The sequence below is a fragment of the Panulirus ornatus genome, chromosome 31, assembly GCF_036320965.1.
Source record: "Panulirus ornatus isolate Po-2019 chromosome 31, ASM3632096v1, whole genome shotgun sequence".
NCBI classification, from domain to species: Eukaryota; Metazoa; Arthropoda; class Malacostraca; order Decapoda; family Palinuridae; genus Panulirus; species Panulirus ornatus.
This window is the reverse complement of record NC_092254.1, coordinates 11654471-11677808: the sequence shown is the minus strand read 5'-3', so window position 1 is coordinate 11677808 and position 23338 is coordinate 11654471. Positions and strand designations below refer to the sequence as shown.

Genomic DNA, 23338 nt, shown 5'->3' with positions numbered 1-23338 from the left:
CCAAAGGCAAGTCGTGAGGGACACCTTTGTGTTGATGTAACTGACGTTACAAAAAACCCCGGGTTGAGGAAATGATCGCTTCTGGTCGTGTGGGTCGCGATGGAGAAGGCCTTAGGTACAAGGAGCAGAATACGACGCAGAGAGACACAGGGCAAGGTGTCTCCCGGCGTGATTTATGGCAGTAGACCCGCCAGTAGCACGACGGTACGACCCTTGGGTACGATAATCTGATCCCCCCAAGGGCCAGGCCATCGCAGGAGTCGTACCGACGACGCGTCGTGGTCGTCTCGCGCCATCTTCCCCAAGGTGTCGTGACCCATCTTAACTCTCAAGACCTCCGTCATGATAGCCAGTGGTCGTGCAGGAGTGTCCTACCTTCCTATCACCGTGGTCAGGGGTCGTGGCCCCGGTCGTCAAGGGTGGCAGAGCCGTGCCGAACGGGGTCAAAAGATCCAGGAGGGCGACGACTCCGCTCCCCCCCGCCAAGAGAGACGGCGAGGAATCAAGTTTTCATGAGGGCCGTCAACACGCTTCACCTCGACTCCAAAAACATATATATTTTTCATCCGCGTCTCGCCGAGGGAATGGCGGGGTTATGGGGGTCGGGTTGGGGGAGTCCTCGGAGGGGTGGAAAATAAACCAACGTTCCTCTGAACGTTGATACACTTTCCAGCGTCAAATGACGGTCACGAATGATTTACAGGGTGAAAATTTGCAGGACAAAACCTCACACACAGGAGCGTAGCGCTCTCTCCACTGGGGCCGTTAGCCATATTGCCAATGGACGGTATTATTGAAGATTCTTTGTGCTTTACCTTGGCAGCTGTGTGATGGGATTACATTACTGTAGCTTCCTGTAGCCCAGGAAACCAAAAGCTAACGTAGGTTACATTGATTTGTTCCGTTTCGTTCGTTTTGGTATAGTATTCCCCACTGACATCTAAGATCACCCTTCCTCAAGTCAAGCGTTCCAGTCGCAGGGGATAATGCCCAGCACGTCAGCTAATAGCCAAATGATCGTAATTCCTCCGGACAACAAGAACATCATTCACAAGAAACCATTTCGTTGTCATTTCTATCACTGAAGCTCATTGGGATTACATGATGGTGGTTGTATGCAGTCAGCGGACATCAAATTAAGCTTAGACCATCGCATTTGTTGGAGCGAGGATATAGCTTCCGGGCCTTTCCCGAAACGTCTTCCTTTACGACACAGTGTGAATCTATTGAGATAATTATAGCAGTGGACATCTATCTATGCCTGTCTGAGGGTGTTGTCTGTGTTATGTTGGTGTGATGGCGAGAAAACCTTCTTGTGTTGAAAAATTGCGACGAGGATTTGCCGTCAAGCAGACGACTAAAGGTGAGGCGATCGACCCATCATAATGTTTAATCACCGTTAAGGTCGGAGTTCCCCGGAAGAGCTATGTGATCGGCGATGTTATGGGTCATTGACACCATGGGCGTAGATCCTCCCATCAGGGGATGTTGTTTGAGATTCAACCACCCTACAACTCAGGAGGTGCGGGGGTCCTATGCTCTAGGGCGGCGCCCCCCGCTGGTGGTGAGGGACCTAAGCACTGGGCCTAGGGGGAGTTAGGCTTGTTATCTCACCCAGGCTCCCTCTCCCCATCAGGGGAAGATCTAACTCCGCTACAACATTGTAGAGTGGAATAGCACGGTATTGGTTCGATTGTAGGTCAAATCTGATATGTTCGTTTATGCAATCTTAGTAAGAGAACCATATGCATACTGAGCAAACCAAAGACTTATTCCGATATATATATATATATATATATATATATATATATATATATATATAATATATATATATATATATATATATATATATATATATATATATATATATATATATATATATATATATATATATATAAGGTCTGCGTGCAGACTGATTCGTTGGACTGATTGACTCTAAGGGATGGAGCACTATCCGCGTGAGGCTCATCTCTTGAAAAGGTGCAAAGTTCCGTGACCAGCACTAACTTCCCAATTAAATGAATTAGTTTTGTATTTATTCAGATTTTATCTACAATTCTCATAACTGATATGGTAGGTAATTTATTTAGGACCAGTGATTACTGTTACAATGATCATTGTGTTCATCTTTTACAACGTTATAACAAATCTTTTGTACGGATTCTCATTAGAATTCTATACAGAATTGTTCTGTTTGTTTTTGATCGTTTACGTTTTCTATTTCCAAGTTTATTTAGTAATTTTGTGTAGCTGTTTGTGGGCAAGCAGTATCCCCTGAACGTTTTCTGTCAGGGTCATGCCTCGATTTTCTATGACGACCCCGTGTTAGCGGTAACATTAAAGGATTCAGCCTATTGATAATTGATTGATTACATATATGATAATTGCGAAAGATGAAAGCCAGCAAGGCGGCGGGATTGGATGGTAATGCAGTGGATATTAAAAAAAGGGATGACTGTTTTGTTGACTGGTTGGTGAGGATATTCTATGTATGTATGGCTCATGAAGTGCCTGAGGATTGACGGAATGCATACATAGTGCCATTGTACAAAGGCAAAGAGGATAAAGGTGAGTGTTTCAATTACAGAGGCATAAGTTTGTTGAGTATTCCTGGGAAATTATATGGGAGGGTATTGATTGAGAGGGTGAAGGCATGTAGAGCATCAGATTAGGGGGAAGAGCAGTGTGGTTTCAGAAGTGGTAGAGGATGTGTGAATCTAGTGTTTGCATTGAAGAATGTATGTGAGAAATACTTAGAAAAACAGATGGATATGTATGTTGCATTTATGGATCTGGAGAAGGCATATGATATAGTTGATAGACATGCTTTGTGGAAGGTATTAAGCGTATCTGGTGTGGGAGGTAAGTTGCTAGAAGCAGGAAAAAGTTTTTATCAAGGATGTAAGGCATATGTACGAGTCGGAAGAGAGGAAAGTGATTGGTTCTCAGTGACTGTTGGTTTGCAGCAGGGGTGCGTGATGTCTCCATGGTTGTTTAATTTGTTTATGGATGGGGTTGTTAGGTGAATGCCAGTCTTTTGGAGAGAGGGGCAAGTATGCAGTCTGTTGTAGAGGAGAGGGCTTGGGAAGTGAGTCAGTTGTTGTGCGCTGATGATACAGCTACATCGCTGGAGGCTAATCCGGGTGAGAAACTGCTGAAGTTGGTGACTCAGTTTGGTAAAGTGTGTTAAAGAAGAAAGCTGAGAGTAAATGTGAATAAGAGCAAGGCTATTAGGTACAGTAGGGTTGAGGGACAAGTCAATTGGGAGGTAAGTTTGAATGGAGAAAAACTTGAGGAAGTGAAGTGTCTTAGATATCTGAGAGTGGATTTAGTAGTGGATGGAACCATGGAAGCAGAAGTGAGTCACAGGGTGGGGGAGGGGGCGAAGGTTCTGGGAGCGTTAAGGAATGTGTGAAAGGCGAGAACGTCATCTCGGAGGGTAAAAATGGGTATGTTTGAAGGAATAGTGGCTCCAACAATGTTATATGGCATGGGCTATATAAGGTTGTGCGGAGGAGGGTGGATGTGTTGGAAATGAGACTTTTGGGGACAATATGTGGTGTGAGGTGGTTTGATTTTAAGTATGTAATGAAAGGGTTAGAAAGATGTGTGGAAATAAAAAGAGTGTGGTAGAGAGAACAGAAGAAGGTGTATTAAAATGGTTTGGTCGCATGGAGAGAATGAGTGAGGAAAGATTGACAGAGAGGTGTGAGGTGGTTTGATTAAGTAATGAAAGGGTAAGGGAGATGTGTGGAAATAGAAAGAGTGTGGTAGAGAGAACAGAAGGTGTATTCAAATGTTTTGGTCACATGGAGAGAATGAGTGAGGAAAGATTGACAAAGAGGATATATGTGTCAGAGGTGGAGGGAACGAGGAGAAGTGGGTGACCATATTGGAGGTGGAAGGATGGAGTGAAAAAGATTTTGAGTAATCTGAGCCTGCACATTCAGGAGGGTTAAAGGCGCACAAGGAATAGAGTGAATTGGGACGATGTGGTATACTGGGGTCGACGTGCTGTCAATGGCTTGAACCAGGGCATGTGAAGTGTCTGGAGTAAATCATGGAAAGTTTTGTGGGACATGAATGTGGAAAAGAAGCTGTAGTTTTGGTGCATTACACATGACAGTTAGAGACTGAGCGTGAATGAATGTGGATTTTGTTGTCTTTTCCTAGCGCTCCCTCGCACGCATGCTGGGGAAGGGGATGCTGTTTCATGTGTGGCGGGGTGGCGACGGGAATGGATGAAGGCAACAAGTATGAATATGTACTTGTGTGTATATGTATATGTCTGTGTATTCATATATATATATATATGTATACGTTGAAATGTTTAGGTTTGTGGGCGTTTATGTATATGCATGTGTATGTGGGTGGGTTGGACCATTCTTTTGTCTGTTTCCTTGCGCTGCCTCGCTAACACAGGAGACAGCGACTAGATATGATAATAATGTTTTACCCTATAATGGATTTGTTAACCTTTTGAAGCATAAACTGGAAGACGGAGAGTTTTCATGTTAATTATAGATGTTTTTTGAAGGATTTAACTTTGTGAAAGAAAATATAAATGTTATGGGTATGATAATTTTACTAAATGTTGAAGGAAGGATTGTGCACCATGATCACTTCAGGATTATGCTGAACAGGGTCAAAGGCATTGGTTGTCCACCATGACCAAGCTAAAAAGTTAAAAAGAACAAGGTGGGATGGGAGGAAGTGAAGGATTAGAATTCCCCAAATCAGACTTAAGTTTATAGGTCCCATGAAGCTAGAAACTGGAGAAGGGACTGTGTTGATTGGACAGATAACCACGAATATTGGGTCTTATGTGAAAAGGTGTGCTATTGTGGTATAACACAATGCTCTGGTAAGGGTATAACACATTGCTGTGGTAAGGGTATAACACAATGCTCTGTTAAGGGTATATAACACAATGCTCTGTTAAGGGTATTACACAATGCTCTGGTAAGGGTATAACACAGTGCTCTGGTAACATGAGCATATTGGAACACCCACTGGTATGTTAAAGTAACTTAAAAACTATATGATCAGATACCTGAATATAAATTGGAATAACGGGTAAAAGCGTATCAAATATACCAAGGGGAATTGGGCATCACTGCCTGTCTGTGGATGAGCATTTTTAGAACATAGTCAAATGACTGAATATGAAACAATAGTAGATGGTTGTTATGTGTATGAATCAGATAATTCTTTATAACCATGGTTACTTTGAAGTGACCATTCTAGATGAATCAAGTGATAGATTACATTTTCATAACCATTATAATTATATGGGTAACATGTTTCTAAAAATTTGCAGTTGTCTTAAATAAATGACCACTGGCTAGCATTGGTAGATATAGATACTGTGCATGTTAAGATTTCCAAATGCTCTAAATGATTTCCTGCTAGCAACAGTACAATTACCCTTGTGGTATTATCACTCTGTACCTGAAACTTAACAACAGTAACTAGATAGGCTATTTTGTGTGTCAATTCATAGAAACCTGTTTAAACTGTCTGTTTAATACTCTTTGTTGTCCAGAAAGCTTCTGTATATTTTGTTCATCTCAGTCCTGCACATGAGTTAGTTGAATATCCAAAAATGAAATGTTAAAAAGCTTGGAAGTGAGTGACATTAGAAAGCATTATTTTCTTTCTTACAGTAAAGCCGTAAAGATCCATGTATTGATCTGTACAGTCTAAATTACACTCACATCAGTTATTTAGACTTTGTAAAGGACATTAGTGTAAACTGTTAAATCTTTAAGTGAATCCAGATTAGAGATTCTACATAGTTTTTTACTCTCTCATGCTTTACTTCTTGTACTGTCCATTTCAGTTGCTTTTCTGCCACAGGGGATTTGTAAATCAATCATCTAAATGTAAGAAATCTGGTGACATTGCAGTAACCAGGGATTAATTCTTTCTAATGTAATACTTATACATACAGTGCAATCAGTGATTATTGTATTCTATATTACAATGAAGAGACATTTAGATAATTTTGAGGATCATTAACTACTTTTGGATGCTACATAAGTACTCAAAATGTTTCATATGGCACTGAACCTTTTCTACATTATAGCTTTAAGGATTTTGTGCTTTTCAGAACATACTAAATATTTAAATAATTGCAATTACCCTGTTAGATATCCTTCTGCTTAGAATATAGTAAAGGCCAGGAGTCTCAGTATCAAGTTGGTTATATTATGAATTCAAGGGGTAACTAGAAAATTGGAACAGTAATTTTATTGGTCTAATGGCTGACCATACCTCTGTAGAACTTTATATAACTACCAGGCTGTAGTTATAAGAAGTAAAATTGAGGCAGTCTGGGCTGATGTATTATGACTGATATTGTTTAATTCTTTTCAGTACTGTTGAATATTGTGATGATTTTCTCCACACATCTCAATACTTGTCTCATTTTGAGTATGTAATTCAGAATAAAAGATTTTGTTCAGTTAGAGGACTTTGAGATGTGGAGAAAGATTGAGAAAGTCAGCTGGAAGGACAGACAGAATGAAGAAATTTTAGAAGCTACAACTTAGAAAATGAAAGCCAGTGATGGTAAGTACAGTAAATTAGTGGACTGGACATATTCTTCATAGAAATAGACTAAAAAGGTTCATTACTTTACTTTAACTTTGTTATTTTATTTATGTTATACTTTGTCGCTGTCTCCCGCGTTAGTGAGGTAGCGCAAGGAAACAGATGAAAGAATGGCTCACCAACCTACATACACATGTATATACATACATGTCCACACACGCACATATACATACCTATACATCTCAACGTATACATATTTATATACACACACAGACACATGTACATAATTCATACTGTCTACCCTTATTCATTCCCATCGCCACCCCACCACACATGAAATAACAACCCCCTCCCCCCACGTGCGCAAGGTAGCGCTAGGAAAAGACAACAAAGGCCACATTTGTTCACACTCACTCTCTAGCTGCCATGTATAATGTACCGAATCCACTACTTCCTTTCCACATCCAGGCCCAACACAACTTTCCATGGTTTACCCCAGATGCTTCACATGCCCGGGATCAATCCATTGACAGCACGTCAACTCCGATATACCACATCGTTCCAGTTCACTCTATTCCTTGTACGCCTTTCACCTTCCTGCATGTTCAGGCCCCGATCACTCAAAATCTTTTTCACTCCATATTTCCACCTCCAGTTTGGTCTCCCACTTCTCCTCGTTCTCTCCACCTCTGACACATATATCCTCTATGTCAATCTTTCCCCACTCATTCTTTCCATGTGACCAAGCCATTTCAAAACACCCTCTTCTGCTCTCTCAACCACACTCTTTTTATTACCACACATCTCTCTTACCCTTTCATTACTTATTCGATTAAACCACCTCACACCACATGTTGTCCTCAAACATCTCATTTCCAGCACATCCACCCTCCTCTGCATAGCTCTATCTATAGCCCACACCTCGCAACCATATATCATTGTTGGAACCACTATTCCTTCAAACATACTCATTTTTGCTTTCTAAGATAACGTTCTCAACTTCCACACATTCTTCAACTTGCCCAGAACTTTCGCCACCTTCCCCGCCCTATGATTCACTTCCGCTCCCATGGTTCCATCTGCTGCCAAATCCACTCCCAGATATCTAAAACACTTCACTTCAGTTTTTCTCCATTCAAACTTACCTCCCAATTGACTTGTCCCCCAACCCTACTGCTCTTATTCACATTTACTCTCAGCTTTCTTCTTTCACACACTTTACCAAACTCAGTCACCAGCTTCTGCAGTTTCTCACCCGAATCAGCCACCAACGCTGTATCATCAGCGAACAACAACTGACTCACTTCCCAAGCTCTCTCATCCACAACAGACCGCATACTTGCCCCTCTTTCCAAAACTCTTGCATTCACCCCCCTAACAACCCCATCCATAAACAAATTAAACAACCATGGAGTCATCATGCACCCCTGCCACAAACCAACATTCACTGAGAGCCAATCACTTTCCTCTCTCTTTACATGTACACATGCCTTACATCCTCGATAAAAACTTTTCACTGCTTCTAACAACTCGCCTCCCACACCATATATTCTTAATACCTATCACAGAGCATCTCTATCAACTCTATCATATGCCTTCTTAAGATCCATAAATGCTACATACAGATCCATTTGCTTTTTTAAGTATTTCTCCTATACGTTCTTCAAAGCAAACACCTGATGCACACATCCTCTATCACTTCTTCAACCACACTGCTCTTCCCTAATCTGATGCTCTGTACATGCCTTCACCCTCTCAATCAATACCCTCCCATATAATTTCCCAGGAATACTCAACAAACTTATATCTCTGTAATTTGAGCACTCACTTTTATCCCCTTTGCCTTTGTACAATGGCACTATGCAAGCTTTCCGCCAAACCTCAGGCACCTCACCATGAGTCATACATACATTAAATAACCTTACCAACCAGTCAACAATACAGTCACCCCCTTTTTTTAATAAATTTCACTGCAATACCATCCAAACATGCTGCCTTGCCGGCTTTCATCTTCCGCAAAGCTTTTACTACCTCTTCTCTGTTAACCAAATCATTTTCCCTAACCTTCTCACTTTGCACACCACCTCGACCAAAACACCCTATATCTGCCAATCTATCTTCAAACACATTCAACAAACCTTCAAAATACTCACTAAATCTCCTCACATCATCACTACTTGTTATCACCTCCCCATATGCCCACTTCACTGATGTTCCCATTTGTTCCCTTGTCTTATGCATTTTATTTACCTCCTTCCAAAACATCTTTTTAGTTTCCCTAAAATTTAATGATACTCTCTCACCCCAACTCTCAATTGCCCTCTTTTTCACCCCTTGCACTTTTCTCTTGACCTCCTGCCTCTTTTATACATCTCCCAATCATTTGCATTATTTCCCTGCAAAAATCGTCCAAATGCCTCTATCTTCTCTTTCACTAATAATCTTACTTCTTCATCCCACCACTCACTACCCTTTCTAATCTGCCCACCTCCCACGCTTCTCATGCCACTAGCGTCTTTTGCGCAAGCCGTCACTGCTTCCCTAAATATCCCATTCTTCCCCCACTCCCCGAACGTCCTTTGTTCTCACCTTTTTTCATTCTGTACTCAATCTCTCCTGGTACTTCCTCACACAAGTCTCCTTCCCAAGCTCACCTACTCTCACTACTCTCTTCACCCCAACATTCTCTCTTCTTTTCTGAAAACCTCTACTAATCTTCACTTTTGCCTCCACAAGATAATGATCAGACATCCCTCCAGTTGCACCTCTCAGCACATTACCATCCAAAAGTCTCTCTTTCTTGCGTCTATCAATTAACACGTAATCCAATAACGCTCTCTGGCCATCTCTCCTACATACGTATACTTATGTATAGCTCTCTTTTTAAACCAGGTATTCCCAATTACCAGTCCTTTTTCAGAGCATAAATCTACAAGCTCTTCACCATTTCCATTTACAACACTGAACACCCCATGTACACCAATTATTCCTTCAACTGCCACATTACTCATCTTTGCATTCAAATCACCCATCACTATAACCTGGTCTCGTGCATCAAAACTACTAACACACTCACTCAGCTGCTCCCAAAACACTTGCCTCTCATGATCTTTCTTCTCATGCCCAGGTGCATAGGCCCCAATAATTACCCATCTCTCTCCATTCACTTTCAGTTTTACCCATATTAATCTAGAGTTTACTTCCTTACACTCTATCACATACTCCCACCACTCCTGTTTCAATAGTGGTGCTACTCCTTCCCTTGCTCTCGTCCTCTCACTAACCCCTGACTTTACTCCCAAGACATTCCCAAACCACTCTTCCCCTTTACCCTTGAGTTTCGTTTCATTCAGAGCCAAAACATCCAGGTTCCTTTCCTCAGACATACTACCTATCCCTCCTTTTTTCTCATCTTGGTTACATCCATACGCATTTAGACACCCCAGTCTGAGCCTTCGAGAAGGACGAGCACTCCCCGCGTGACTCCTCCTTCTGTTTCCCCTTTTAGAAAGTTGGAATACAAGGAGGGGAGGGTTTCTTGTCCCCCCCCCTCCCGTCCCCTTTAGACACGTATGACACGTAGACAAAATGGACTGGGCATGTTCTACAAGATGATGGACTATGAATATTTATTTCCTTAGTGTATATCCCATGGAATATTATAGAAATATTACGATTGTGTTTTATTGAAATTTGTGTTGGATTTAGCAAATACATTAAGAGAAAACTGATGTGTAGTAGAATTTTATGAAAACATTTTGTATAATTTCATGGCCTGCTGCATGTGGTTTGATCCTTTTTACCCATTGAGGAAAGTAACAGAAGAAGCCACCCATAATTTCCAGTACTCAGATGTTATAGACAGATATCTAGATCTATATAAATCCTGAAGAACCTGAACTCATGTCAAGTGCAGCTAGAAGCTAGTAGACTGTGTATGACATCATCATGACAAGCAGTGGCCCTCTTGCAAGTTGCGAGAGGGCCAATGTCAGCCATGTTCTTAGCCCATAATTTATCAAAAATGTCTGAGTATGGGGCAAAGTAAGCCTGGGTTATTCTTTTTAGTTCAGAGGTCGTTATCTCATCAGAGAATACAGAACCAGCTTAGTATCAAAAGGAACCAATGAGACAAAAGTGATCGCTTCATCTTATCTTGCTGAGCACATTGTTAACATTTCCACTTGCAGCGTTTGTGAGATAATAGTTACCTTTGCTAAGTTACAGCAGTGTTCTGAATGCAGAAAGTAGATTCAAGAGATGAAGCAATAGAATTTATTTTTCAAAGTATTATGCTGAGCCTGATGGCATAACTTCTGGATATGTTGGCCTGGCCATTGACCTCGTCCTTAATAATCAGGTCAAAGGCAAGGCCATCATACTCATTAGAATAACTTGAAGATCACTGCAATACAGATATATGTCTGTTCTATCACTAACTAAACCAGGTAGAAGAACACTGGTAAGACCTATGGAGGAAGATAGAGAATGGAGGAGGATCTTTTATAAGTAGTGAAGGTGATTGACATAAGATTGATTACCCTGAGCTAGTGGTCTACTCAGAAGGCATAGAAATTCATTAATTATTTATACATAATGAGTTCTAGGGTAGTTTGTTAAGTGGGTAGGAATATGAGTAGAAAAGCAAGGATCATATGTGAAAGTGAACAGAGCCTCACAGTTTCACACACAAAAAGAAAAATGAGGATGTATGATCTATCAGCCAGGATGCTTTTTTCATTGTTTAAAATTATTATGGCTGCCCTGTAAGCAAAGAAAGCAAAAATGACAGGTAAACCATCAGTGAAAGGAAAGAATTGCCGTCATGATAATAGTTGATACTAAAGGATCAAAACCATAAGTCTCAAAGCAAAAGCAAGTTATTGCAAACCAAGGGAACCCTTGTGGTAACAAGCATAGCTCTCAAGTCATGAATAAAAGGACATTAGAAGACAGTAATAATGATCACAGGTAACAGTAGTGGGTACAAGTAACATATGCAACTTTGAAAATGCAGTAGTCACAAGAAGTAAATGACATTAACAGTCACAGGTGACACAAGTGAGATAACAGCAGTAGGTTGGGTGATAACAGTAATAGATAGGTAACAATCAGGAGTCATGAATGACAATAGTAAGAGTCATTGTAAGAATAATATCAATCACAGGGTAAAACAGCAGCAGTGTATATTAGTAAACTGTGCCACAAATGTTATTACTATTCGGAAATAGTGGCAGTAAGTCATTGTTAATTACATCGAGCCATAGAACAAGAGTAAGCCAGAGAAAATTATTATTTATAATTATATATGTATGTCTCATGTTTGTTATGGAGGCTGGTGTATCTTCACAGCTCAAGATGGAGCATTGTTGCTCTTCTCATCAGTCAAGCTGTTTGAGGACATAAAGCCAAAGACCTAGAGACCTATCGAAGCTGGCTGGCTGGTCACACACAGTTATATTATGTCAAGTTAAATCTTGAGGATCTCTGCTGGCTATCATCAATAGTTATATGGAGGTTTTCAAAAGAAGAATCTTAATCATTGTTTCATTTGATTACCAGTAATTCTTCCAAGGGCTAGCTTTACAGTTATGCATGTTTTTCCTCCACTTTTTTTCCCATTTATTCAACATCATATAATCTGCATGGAGTAAAGTCAGGGGTTGGTGAGAGGAATACCTGGTTCAAAGAGAGAGATATACATAACTATTCATATCTAAGTAGGAGAGATGGCCAGAGAGTGTTATCGGATTACGTTTTAATTGATAGGTGCATGAAAGAGAGACTTTTGGATGCTAATGTGCTGAGAGGTGCAACTGGAGGGATGTCTGATCATTATCTTGTGGAGGTGAAGGTAGAGGTTTTCTGAAAAGAAGAGAGAATGTTGGAGTGAAGAGAGTGGTGGGAGTAAGTGAGCTTGGGAAGGAGACCTGTGTGAGGAAGTACCAGGAGAGACTGAGTGCACAATAGAAAAAGGTGAGAGCAAAGGATGTAAGGGGAGTGGGGGAGGAATGGGATGTATTTAGGGAAGCAGTACCGCTTGAGCAAAAGATGCTTGTGGCATGAGAATCGTGGGAGGTGGGCAGATTAGAAAGGGTAGTGAATGGTTGCATGAAGAAGTAAGATTATTAGTGAAAGAGAAGAGAGAGGCATTTGGACGATTTTTGCAGGGAAATAGTGCAATGACTGTAAGATGTATAGAAGAAAGAGGTAGGAGGTCAAGAGAAAGGTGCAAGAGGTGAAAAAGAGGGCAAATGAGAGTTGGGGTGAGGGAGTATCATTAAATTTTAGGGAGAATAAAAAGATGCGGGAGACCAAATTGGAGGTGGAAAGATGGAGTAAAAAAGATTTTGAGTGATAGGGGCCTGAACATGCAGGAGGGTGAAAGGCGGGCAAGGAATAGAGTGAATTGGATCGATGTGGTATACCGGGGTTGACGTGCTGTCAGTGGATTGAATCAGGGCATGTGAAGCGTCTGGGGTAAACCATGGAAAGTTGTGTGGGGCCTGGATGTGGAAAGGGAGCTGTGGTTTCGGGCATTATTGCATGACAGCTGGAGACTGAGTGTGAACGAATGGGGCCTTTGTTATCTTTTCCTAGCGCTACCTCGCACACATGAGGGGGGAGGGGGATGGTATTCCATGTGTGGCGAGGTGGCACTGGGAATGAATAAAGGCAGTGTGTGCATGGGTATATATGTATGTGTCTGTGTGTGTATATATATGTGTACATTGAGATGTATAGGTATGTATATTTGCATGTGTGGACGTATGTGTATATACATGTGTATGGGGGTGGGTTGGGCCATTTCTTTCGTCTGTTTCCTTGCGCTACCTTGCAAATGCAGGAGACAGTGACAAAGCAAAATAAAAAATAATATAAATGTATATGTTGAGATGTATAGGTATGTATATGTGCGTGTGTTGATGTGTATGTATACATGTGGATGTGGGTGGGTTGGGCCATTCTTTTGTCTGCTTCCTTGCGCTACCTCGTTAACGCGGGGAGGTAATAACAAGTAGTGGTGATGTGAGAAGGAGGTGGAGTGAGTATTTTGAAGGTTTGTTGAATGTGTTAGATGATAAAGTGGCAGATATAGGGTGTTTTGGTTGAGGTGGTGTGCGAAGTGAGAGGGTCAGGGAGAATGATTTGGTAAACAGAGGAGGCAGTGAAAGCTTTGAGGAAGATGAAAGCTGGCACGTTGGTGGGTTTGGATGGTATTGCAGTGGAATTTATTAAAAAAGGGGGTGACTGTGTTGTTGACTGGTTGGTGAGGATATTCAAAGTATGTATGGCTCATGGTGAAGTGCCTTAGGATTGGTGGAATGCATGCATAGTGCCATTGTACAGAGGCAAAGGGGATAAAGGTGAGTGTTCAAATTACAGAGGTATAAGGTTGTTGAGTATTCCTGGGAAATTATATTATACCTTGTTGCTGTCTCCCGGGTGAGCGAGGTTGCTCAAGGAGACAAACAAAAGAATGGCCCAACCCACCCACATACACATGTACATACATACACATCCACACTCGCACATATACATACCTATACATTTCAACGTATACATATATATGCCTACACAGACATATACATATATACACATGTACATAATTCATACTTGCTGCCTTTATTCATTCCCTTTGCCACCCCGCCACACATGAAATAACAACCCCCTCCCCCCGCATGTGTGCAAGGTAGCGCTAGGAAAAGACAACAAAGGCCACATTCGTTCACACTCAGTCTCTAGCTGTCATGTATAATGCACCGAAACCATAGCTCCCTTTCCACATCCAGGCCCCACAAAACTTTCCGTGGTTTACCCCAGACACTTCACATGCCCTGGTTCAATCCATTGACAGCACGTCAACCCTGGTATACCACATCATTCCAATTCACTCTATTCCTTGCACGCCTTTCACCCTCCTGCATGTTCAGGCCCCGATCGCTCAAAATCTTTTTCACTCCATTCTTCCACCTCCAGTTTGGTCTCCCACTTTTCCTCATTCCCACCACCTCTGACACATATATCCTCTTTGTCAATCTTTCCTCACTCATTCTCTCCATGTGACCAGACCATTTCAATACACCCTCTTCTGCTCTCTCAACCACACTCTTTATTACCAGGCATCTCTCTTACCCTTTCATTACTTACTCGATCAAACCACCTCACACCACATATTGTCCTCAAACACCTCATTTCCAACACATCCACCCTTCTCCGCACAACCCTATATACAACCCATGCCTCGCAACTATATAACATTGTTGGAACCACCATTCCTTCAAACATACCCATTTTTGCTTTCCGAGATAATGTTGTCGCCTTCCACCCATTCTTCAACACTCCCAGAACTTTCGCACCCTCTTTAATTTGAACACGACTTTATCCCCTTTTCCTTTGTACATTGGCACTATGCTTGCATTCCACCAATCCTCAGGCTCTTCACCATGAGCCATACATACATTGAATATCCTCACCAACCAGTCAACAACATAGTCATCCCCTTTTTTAATAAATTCCACTGCAATACCATCCAAACCTTGCCGGCTTTCATCTTCCGCAAAGCTTTCACTACCTCTTCTCTGTTTACCAAATCATTCTCTCTGACCCTCTCACTTCGCACACCACCTCGACCAAAACACCCTATATCTGCCACTCTATCATCTAACACATTCAGTAAACCTCGAAAATACTCACTCCATCTCCTTTTCACATCACCACTACTTGTTATTACCTCCCCATTACCCCCCTTCACCGAGGTTCCCATATGTTCTCTTGTCTTACGCACTTTATTTACCTCCTTCCAAAACATCTTTTTGTTCTCCACAAAACTTAATGATATTCTCTCACCCCAACTTTCATTTGCCCTCTTATTCACCTCTTGCACCTTTCTCTTGACCTCCTGCCTCTTTCTTTTATACATCTCACAGTCATTTACACTATCTCCCTGCAAAAATCGTCCAAATTATATGGGAGGGTATTGATGGAGAGGGTTAAGGCACGTACAGAGCATCAGATTGGGGATGAGCAGTGTGGTTTCAGAAGTGGTAGAGGATGTGTGGATCAGTTGTTTGCTTTCAAGAATGTATGAGAAACACTTAGAAAAGCAAATGGATTTGTATGTAGCATTTATAGATCTGGAAAAGGCATATGATAGAGTTGATAGAGATGCTCTGTGGAAAGTATTAAGAGTATATGGTGTGGGAGGCATGTTGCTGGAAACAGTGAAAAGTTTTTGTCGAGTTGTTTGCTTTCAAGAATGTATGAGAAACACTTAGAAAAGCAAATGGATTTGTATGTAGCATCTATAGATCTGGAAAAGGCATATGATAGAGTTGATAGAGATGCTCTGTGGAAGGTTTTAAGAGTATATGGTGTGGGAGGCAAGTTGCTGGAAGCAGTGAAAAGTTTTTATCGAGGATGTAAGGCATGTGTATGAGTAGGAAGAGAGGAAAGTGATTGGTTTGCGGTAGGAGTGCGTGATGTCTCCATGGTTGTTTAATTTGTTTATGGCTGGGATTGTTAGGGAGGTGAATGCAAGAGTTTTGGAGAGAGGGACAAGTATGCAGTCAGTTGTGGATGAGAGGGCCTGGGAAGTGAGTCAGTTGTTGTTCGCTGATGGTACGGCATTGGTGGCTGATTCGGGTGAGAAACTGCAGAAGCTGGTGACTGAGTTTGGTAAAGTGTGTGAAAGAAGAAAGCTGAGACTAAATGTGAATAAGAGCAAGGTTATTAGGTACAGTAGTGTTGAGGGACAAGTCAGTTGGGAGGTAAGTTTGAATGGAGAAAAACTGGAGGAAGTGATGTGTTTTAGATATCTTGGAGTGGATTAGGCAGCAGATGGAACCTTGGAAGCGGAAGTTAGTCACAGGGTGGGGGAGGAGGCAAAAGTACTGGGAGCGTTGAAAAATGAGTGGAAGGCGAGAGCATTATCTCGGAAAGCAAAAATGGGTATCTTTGAAGGAATAGTGGTTCCAACAATGTTATATGGTTGCAAGGCGTGGGCTATTGATAGGATTGTGCGGAGGAGGGTGGATGTGTTGGAAATGAAATGTTTGAGGTTATGTAGTGTGAGGTGGTTTGATATAGTAAGTAATTAAAGGGTAAGGGAGATGTGTGGTAATATAAAGTGCGGTTGAGAGAGCAGAAGAGCGTGTATTGAAATGATTTGGTCATATGGAGAGAATGAGTGAGGAAAGATTGACAAAGAGGATATATGTGTCAGAGGTGGAGGGAACGAGTTGAAGTGGGAGACCAAATTGGAGGTGGAAGGATGGAGTGAAAAAGATTTTGAGCAATCAGGGCCTAAACATGCAGGAGGGTGAAAGGTGCACAAAGAATAGAGTGAATTGGAATGATATGGTATACTGGGGATGACGTGCTGTCAATGGATTGAAGCAGGGCATGTGAAGCATCTAGGGTAAACCATGGAAAGTTTTGTGGGGCCTGGATGTGGAAAGGGAGCTGTGGTTTCGGTGCATTATACATGACAGCTAGAGATTGAGTGTGAACGAATGTGGCCTTTGTTGTCTTTTCCTAGTGCTACCTTGCGCGCATGTGGGCGGAGGGGTTTGTTATTTCATGTGTGGTGGGGTGGCAACGGGAATGAATAAAGGCAGCAAGTATGAATTATGTGCATGTGTATATATGTATATATCTGTGTATGTATATATATGTATATGTTGAGATGTATAGGTATGTGTATGTGGGTGGGTTGGGCCATTCTTTCGTGTTTCCTTGCGCTACCTCGCTAATGCAGGAAACACTGACAAAGTGTAATAATGAAAATAAGAATAATAATAATAATCTGCATATCTAACAATTCCAGTATGTACAAATCCTTTTCCGGTTCATTGTTTTTGTTACTTGCTGTGCTTTTATACTTGAAAACACATGTGCAGTACTTATATGTTACAGTTACTGTATTATAATTCTGAAATGAAATCAGATATAACAATAATTGCAAGGTCACCAAGCAACAGTGGCTGATCCCCATTTTCCATTGTTATGTTTTTAGTTCTTTATGTCCTTCATTTGTAATATTTTAGACCATTTCTGAAGATTTTCTAAAGATACCTGCTGTTCTAGGCTAAGGCTTGTCTGAAAGGAAAGGATGTCTTGTGAAAACTGTGACTAGGAAGGCTTAAATATGGAACTAGTAACTTTAGAAAAATTGTGTGTATTACAGTTTCCATTGTAGAAGAATGAAAGAATTTTGCAGTAATAGGTAAAAGACAGTTATTTGCATACATTCTCGTTGTTAGAAGTCTGGAATATAGAAACATAAAGGTATCATTTCCTAAGTCTTCATTATTGGAATTAACCATTATGTCCACCATGTTGGGTTACCTCTGCATAATGACAAGGTACACACCCATTAGATTTAACATGGAACAGAGTTACCCAGTATTAAAGGATGATTCCATCTCTCTTACATTTAGGTGATGCTATGATTATAGGAACCCATGCCAACACAGCCTTAATTTGTTTTCCTGCTAGCTGTTGAGCATGAGGGAGTGGCATGTGTGGAGTTGCCTTCTTTATTGGCCTATTTTTGCAAATAACCTCATTGTGGCCCATCAGATATCCTGTTGTCTCCTTTCCATATATTCACATTTACTATTTTTGTCAAGATTAAGGCTAATGTATTAGGTATTTGTCTACCCTTACAGATGAGTGCTGCTGAATCTTGAGAAAAGCTTTGCACCAGCATTGAAAGGAGTAGCTAGACAGTATGGACATTCGTCTTCAAGTACAAGTGCTACTGTGATGAAGAGCTCCTTCCTTTGTTTTGTGTTTGCAAGAAAAAATAGGTGATTTCAAGTTTATGCAGAAGTGTTGTAGTGATGCTAGAGAACCTTTCCATATTGTCTTTATGAGAGTAACAAAAGTGCTGACTTTACATACTCCTGTAGGTGAATAAAAAGGGTAGTTTTTGAAGGGATAAAGGTTTAGACCAGGTTTTTGGACTTAAGCAGGAGATGGAGAAAGTGCTTGAGAAAAAAATGAAAGGATATGTTGCATTTATGCATTAAAAAATGGATTTTGATATTAGGAAAGCTCTTTGAGCCTGTGGGATATTGGTGATACGAGTTGAGAGGGAGCTCATGAAGGTTATTTGAATTCTTGTTTTTCTGTGGTGAGAATTGAAAGGAAATCTGAGTTCTCAGGGAAACAGTGAATAACCCAAATCTGTTATATAGCCTTGCATTTTGATGGATTTTCTTGACACCTCAGATTTCATTGACAGTCACAGTAATGGTGCTCCTCATTGTGCTGAATAAGAATACGAGATATAAAAGTTCTGTATTTTATGTTTTTGCTTGGCTAGTATCATGTAATATTATTAGTATTATGTGCAAAGGTCAGTAACATGATGAAATAGTGATAATAAAGTTTTTAGAGCAAAGGTCCTTATTCAGCACAGTGATTTGCTCCTGTAGTGAGAATTAGAAGAAAATCTAAGCTCTTAACAAAATTGGTGAAAACCACACTTTTCATGGATTTTCTTGAACACCTCAGATTTCACTGAATAAGAATATCAGGTTTAAAGGCTCTGGATTTGTGTTTTAGCTACGCTGTTATCATTTGGAATAATTTGTGTTAGTTCAGAGGTCAATAGCTTGATGAAATAGTGAAAATATAAGTTTTGGAGCAAAGACACTTATTCAGCATAACAGGTTCACCCCTACGGTGAGAATTAGAAGAAAATCTAAGCTCTCAATCATGGATTTTCTTGGCACCTTAGATTTCTTTGAAAATCACAGTAATGGTGCTCCTCATTGTGCTAAATATGTGGTCTAAGAGCTCTGTATGTATGTTTTTGCTTGGAATTATTATAATTATGTTCAAAGGTTAATGACGTGATGAAATAGTGAAAATAATTTTTTTTAGAGCATGGTGATTTGCCCGTGTGATGAAAATTAATTGAAGATCTGAAGTCCAAAGAAATAAGTGAAAAACCCAAGGCTGTAGCCTGGCATGTTAATGGATTGTCATGACACCTCATATTTCATTACATATCACATTAATGGTTCTTCTTATTGTACTGAATAAGAATATGAGGTCTAAAAGCTCTGTATTTGTTTTTGCTTGGCTAGTATCATGTGGAATTATTAGCATTATGTTCAAAGATTAATAACATGATATACAGAAAAGAAAATTTTTTAGAGCATGGGGATTTGCCCCTATAGTGAGAATTAATTGAATATCTGAGCTCCAAAGAAATCAGTGAAAAATCCAAGGATATAACCTGGCATTTTGTTGGATTTACTCGATATCTCAGATTTTCTTGACAATCTCAGTAGTGGTGCTCATTGTAGTGAATACGAGGTCTAAAGCCTGTATTTTGTATTATAGCTTGGGTATTATCATTTAGAATAATTTGTCTTGGTTCAAAGATCAATAACATGATGAAATAGTGTAAATATAAGTTTTTAGGGCAAAGATCCGTATTCGGCATGGTGATTTGCCCCTATGGTAAGAAGAAAATCTAAGCTCAATGAAATTGGTGAAAAACTCAAGGTTATAGCCTTGCATTTTGATGGATTTTCTTCATGCCTCAGATTTTATTTGTATATCACAGTAATGGTGCTCCTCATTTTGCTAATTAGAATATGAGGTCTTAAGAGCTGTGTATTTGTATTTTTGCTTGGCTAGTATTATGTGGAATTATTAGTATTATATTCAAACTCAAGGATATAGCCTTGCATTTTGATGTATTTTCTTCACGCCTCGGATTTCATTTGTAAATCACAGTATTGGTACTCCTCATTTTGCTAAGTAAGAATATGAGGTCTTAAGAGCTGTGTATTTGTGTTTTTGCTTGGATAGTACCATGTGGAATTATTAGTATTATGTTCAGATAGTGAAAATAAATATCTTTAGGAAAGATCCTTGTTCAGCACAGTGATAAGCTTTTATGTCGAGATTTACAAGAAAATCTAAGTTCCTGACTTCTCACATTTCAGTATCACAGTACTGGTGCTTCACATTGTGCTGAATATGGGATCTAAAAGCTTTTTATTGGTTTTACCTTGGCTAGTATCATGTGAAATTGTTAGCATTATGTTCGAAGGCCAATAACAATGAAATGCTGAAAATACATGTTTTTAGAGCAAAGATCTTGATTCAGCATGATGATTTGTCACTATGGTGGAAATTAAAGGAAATCTAAGCTCTCAATGAAATTTTGGTGAAAAAACCCAAGGTTATAGCCTTGCATTTTGAAGGATTTTCTTGACACCTTAGATTTCATTGAAAACCACAGTAATGGTGCTTCACATTGTGCTGAATATGAGATTTGTATTTATGTTTTTGCTTGGGTAGAATCATGTGGAATTATTAGCATTATGGTCACCAACATGATGCAATAGTGAAAATAATCATTTTTAAAGATCCTAATTCAGCATTTTGATTTGCTCATGTGGAGAATTAGAAGAAAATTTAAGCTCTCAAATGACATCAGGGTTATAGTCTTGCATTTTCGTGACGCCTCAGATTTCACTAAAAATGACAGTAGTGGTGCTCCTCATTGTCCTAAGAATATGAGTAAAGTTCTATATTTTACGTTTTTCCTTGGCTAGTATGGTAAACATCTAAAATCTCACAGTATGTGTTCGTGTTGATTAGCATTGCTAATAAGAAATAACTTGAAATAAAGTCGTTTCATGACCAATTATTGGAATTAGGATCCTTGCCCAGTGATGACATTAAAATTATGGTCAGAACCATAGGTCATAAAATGTGATGCATGTGTATATGTAGTGTGTGCAGGGCTATCAAGTAGTAAATGCTCAGTGTCTCCGTTGTGGTAGTTGCTATATGATGTATATAGATACTTTTTGACTACCATTTTTATTTTATTAGTACATTTTCCAATCTCACTTTTTTCCTTTCAATTCAATTTTTTCTTCTCGTGCTGCATATGCCATGATGATGTTATAGTAGTGGATCTGTTATCACGCTGATGGGAAACTTACCTGTGACACTGTTAGGTAGTGAAACACTTGTATTAAAAACCTTTAATATAGTTAACCTATAAATGTATAAAACAACTAAGTATATGGATATAACAAAATTAGTCTCACCAAAAAGCAAAATGTTAATGGTGAGAGTAATGATCTAGCTGATGGATGCCAGACATACACATATTTCATTCCATCATGGTGTTGCTTTTCATTAGAAAATACTAATATATCAGAGGCTGTGAACACAGAATTCTACATTGCATCTTATGAAAATGATCGTGGATTTTTCGATAAAGATATATATTTCCACATTGTAACAATTTGAGTTTCTTGAGGGTCTCTCACTCGGGCAAAAGCTTTCGTCATGAGCTCATGGGCAATTTGTCTCCGTCATGTATCTTGTGAACTGGTGTACTGGTGGAAACAAGTATGGAATGCTCAGTCTCACTGATGTTGCTAAATGACTCTTTCTTTTCTGCAAGCACTGTCTTGTCACTTGATTTAGTATGCAACAATGAATTTCTGGCTGCCTCAGGCAGGTTCTTTAAGAGATCAATCACTTCTAAGAATTCTGGAACCAAAGGTTTAATGCCTTCCTCTTTGTCCAGTTCAGCACGTAAACCTGTGGAGAAAAAAAAGGTCTATCATGCATTGGTTGTCTCTTACATTAACTATTATCACAAAAGATGTAAGCAGAGAAAATGTGTATACATCCTATTTACTTCAGTTTTGCACTTGGAGTCAAGTGTGGAGTGCTCATCCTCCTCAAAGGTTCTGGCTGGAGTGCCTGAATATGTTTGGGATAGGAACCAAGATGTTCTTGTTCTGAATGAAACTAAGCTCAAGGATAAGGTTTGAGAATCTCCAAGGTTATTGTAAGGGTGAAAGCAAAGGAAAGGGTGGCACTTCTGAAGAAAGGTGGGTTGTGTGAATGTGTTAAAGAATGAGAGGAAGTGAGTTCCAGACTGCTGTAGGTTAGAATGAAAACGGATTACAAGAAACAACTGATATCTAGTGCTTATGCACCTGATGAATAGAGGAATGAAGAAAAGAGCTGAGAGTTGTGGGATGTGCTCAGTGAGTGTGTCAACAATTCTGATGCAGGGGTTAGAGTATGTTGGAAGATTTGAATGCAATTGTGGTTGATTAGAGGACATGAGGTACTCAGTGTAAATGAAATGAGTGAGCATTTTGTTGAATTTTGTGCTTAAAAAGGACTGGTGATTGGGAATATCTGCTTTTAAAAAAGGGTAGGTGATGTATTACTGTTTTCTGTTCTAAATGACATATATGCAGAGGAGAGACTGTTGGAAATAATTTGCTGACAGAGGCAGCTGGTGGGATGTCTGATCACTTCTTGGTGGAGGTGACTTGAAAATTTGAAGTGGCCTCAGGAAGAAGAAACGATAAGTGCTGAAAAAGGAGTGAAAAATGAGTGTGCTTGGATACCAGAAGAGAACGTGCAAAAAGTGGCATGAGAGAGTATATGAAACTAGGAAAGTGGGCTTGGAAAAGCAATTTAAGGGAAATACTGCCTATATGTACTAGTGAAATGTGTGGCATGTGGGTGGGGATGTGGACTTGTGAGAAAGGGTAGCGAGTGGAAGGATGAGGAATTAAGGTGAGAGAAAGAGAGTTGCATGGGTGATACTTGCAAGAAGGAAAGTTTGTGAAAGCAGCAGGTCAAGAGAAAGATGCAGGGGCAGATAAAAGAAAATACGAGATGGTAAGAGAGGGTATTGGCAAACTTCAGGGAAAACAATATTTTTTTGGATGGAAATGAATGGTGTGAAGAAAAAAAGAACATAGGGTAG

General features: G+C 40.0%; 1 protein-coding gene and 1 long non-coding RNA gene across 10 annotated transcripts in view; one reads left to right on the top strand and one right to left on the bottom strand.

Annotated features, from left to right (window-relative positions):
• LOC139758812 (uncharacterized) overlaps positions 1-21319 on the top strand; it is an 89495-nt gene extending 68176 nt beyond the window's left edge. The window contains exons 3-4 of the long non-coding RNA XR_011714941.1: positions 6379-6573; positions 18228-21319. This is a non-coding gene — a long non-coding RNA (uncharacterized lncRNA). The remainder of the gene's footprint in view (positions 1-6378; positions 6574-18227) is intronic.
• Positions 21320-21522: 203 nt separating this feature from the next.
• The window catches only part of LOC139758810 (putative neural-cadherin 2), an 831293-nt gene continuing 829477 nt past the window's right edge, over positions 21523-23338 (bottom strand). For 8 of the 9 annotated variants that reach the window (XM_071680628.1, XM_071680630.1, XM_071680627.1 and 5 more), the window contains one exon: positions 21523-22146. In XM_071680628.1, coding sequence (XP_071536729.1) covers positions 21887-22146 — 260 coding nt within the window. In that variant the 3' untranslated portion in view covers positions 21523-21886. The remainder of the gene's footprint in view (positions 22147-23338) is intronic. The other variant, XM_071680634.1, reaches the window with a different exon arrangement.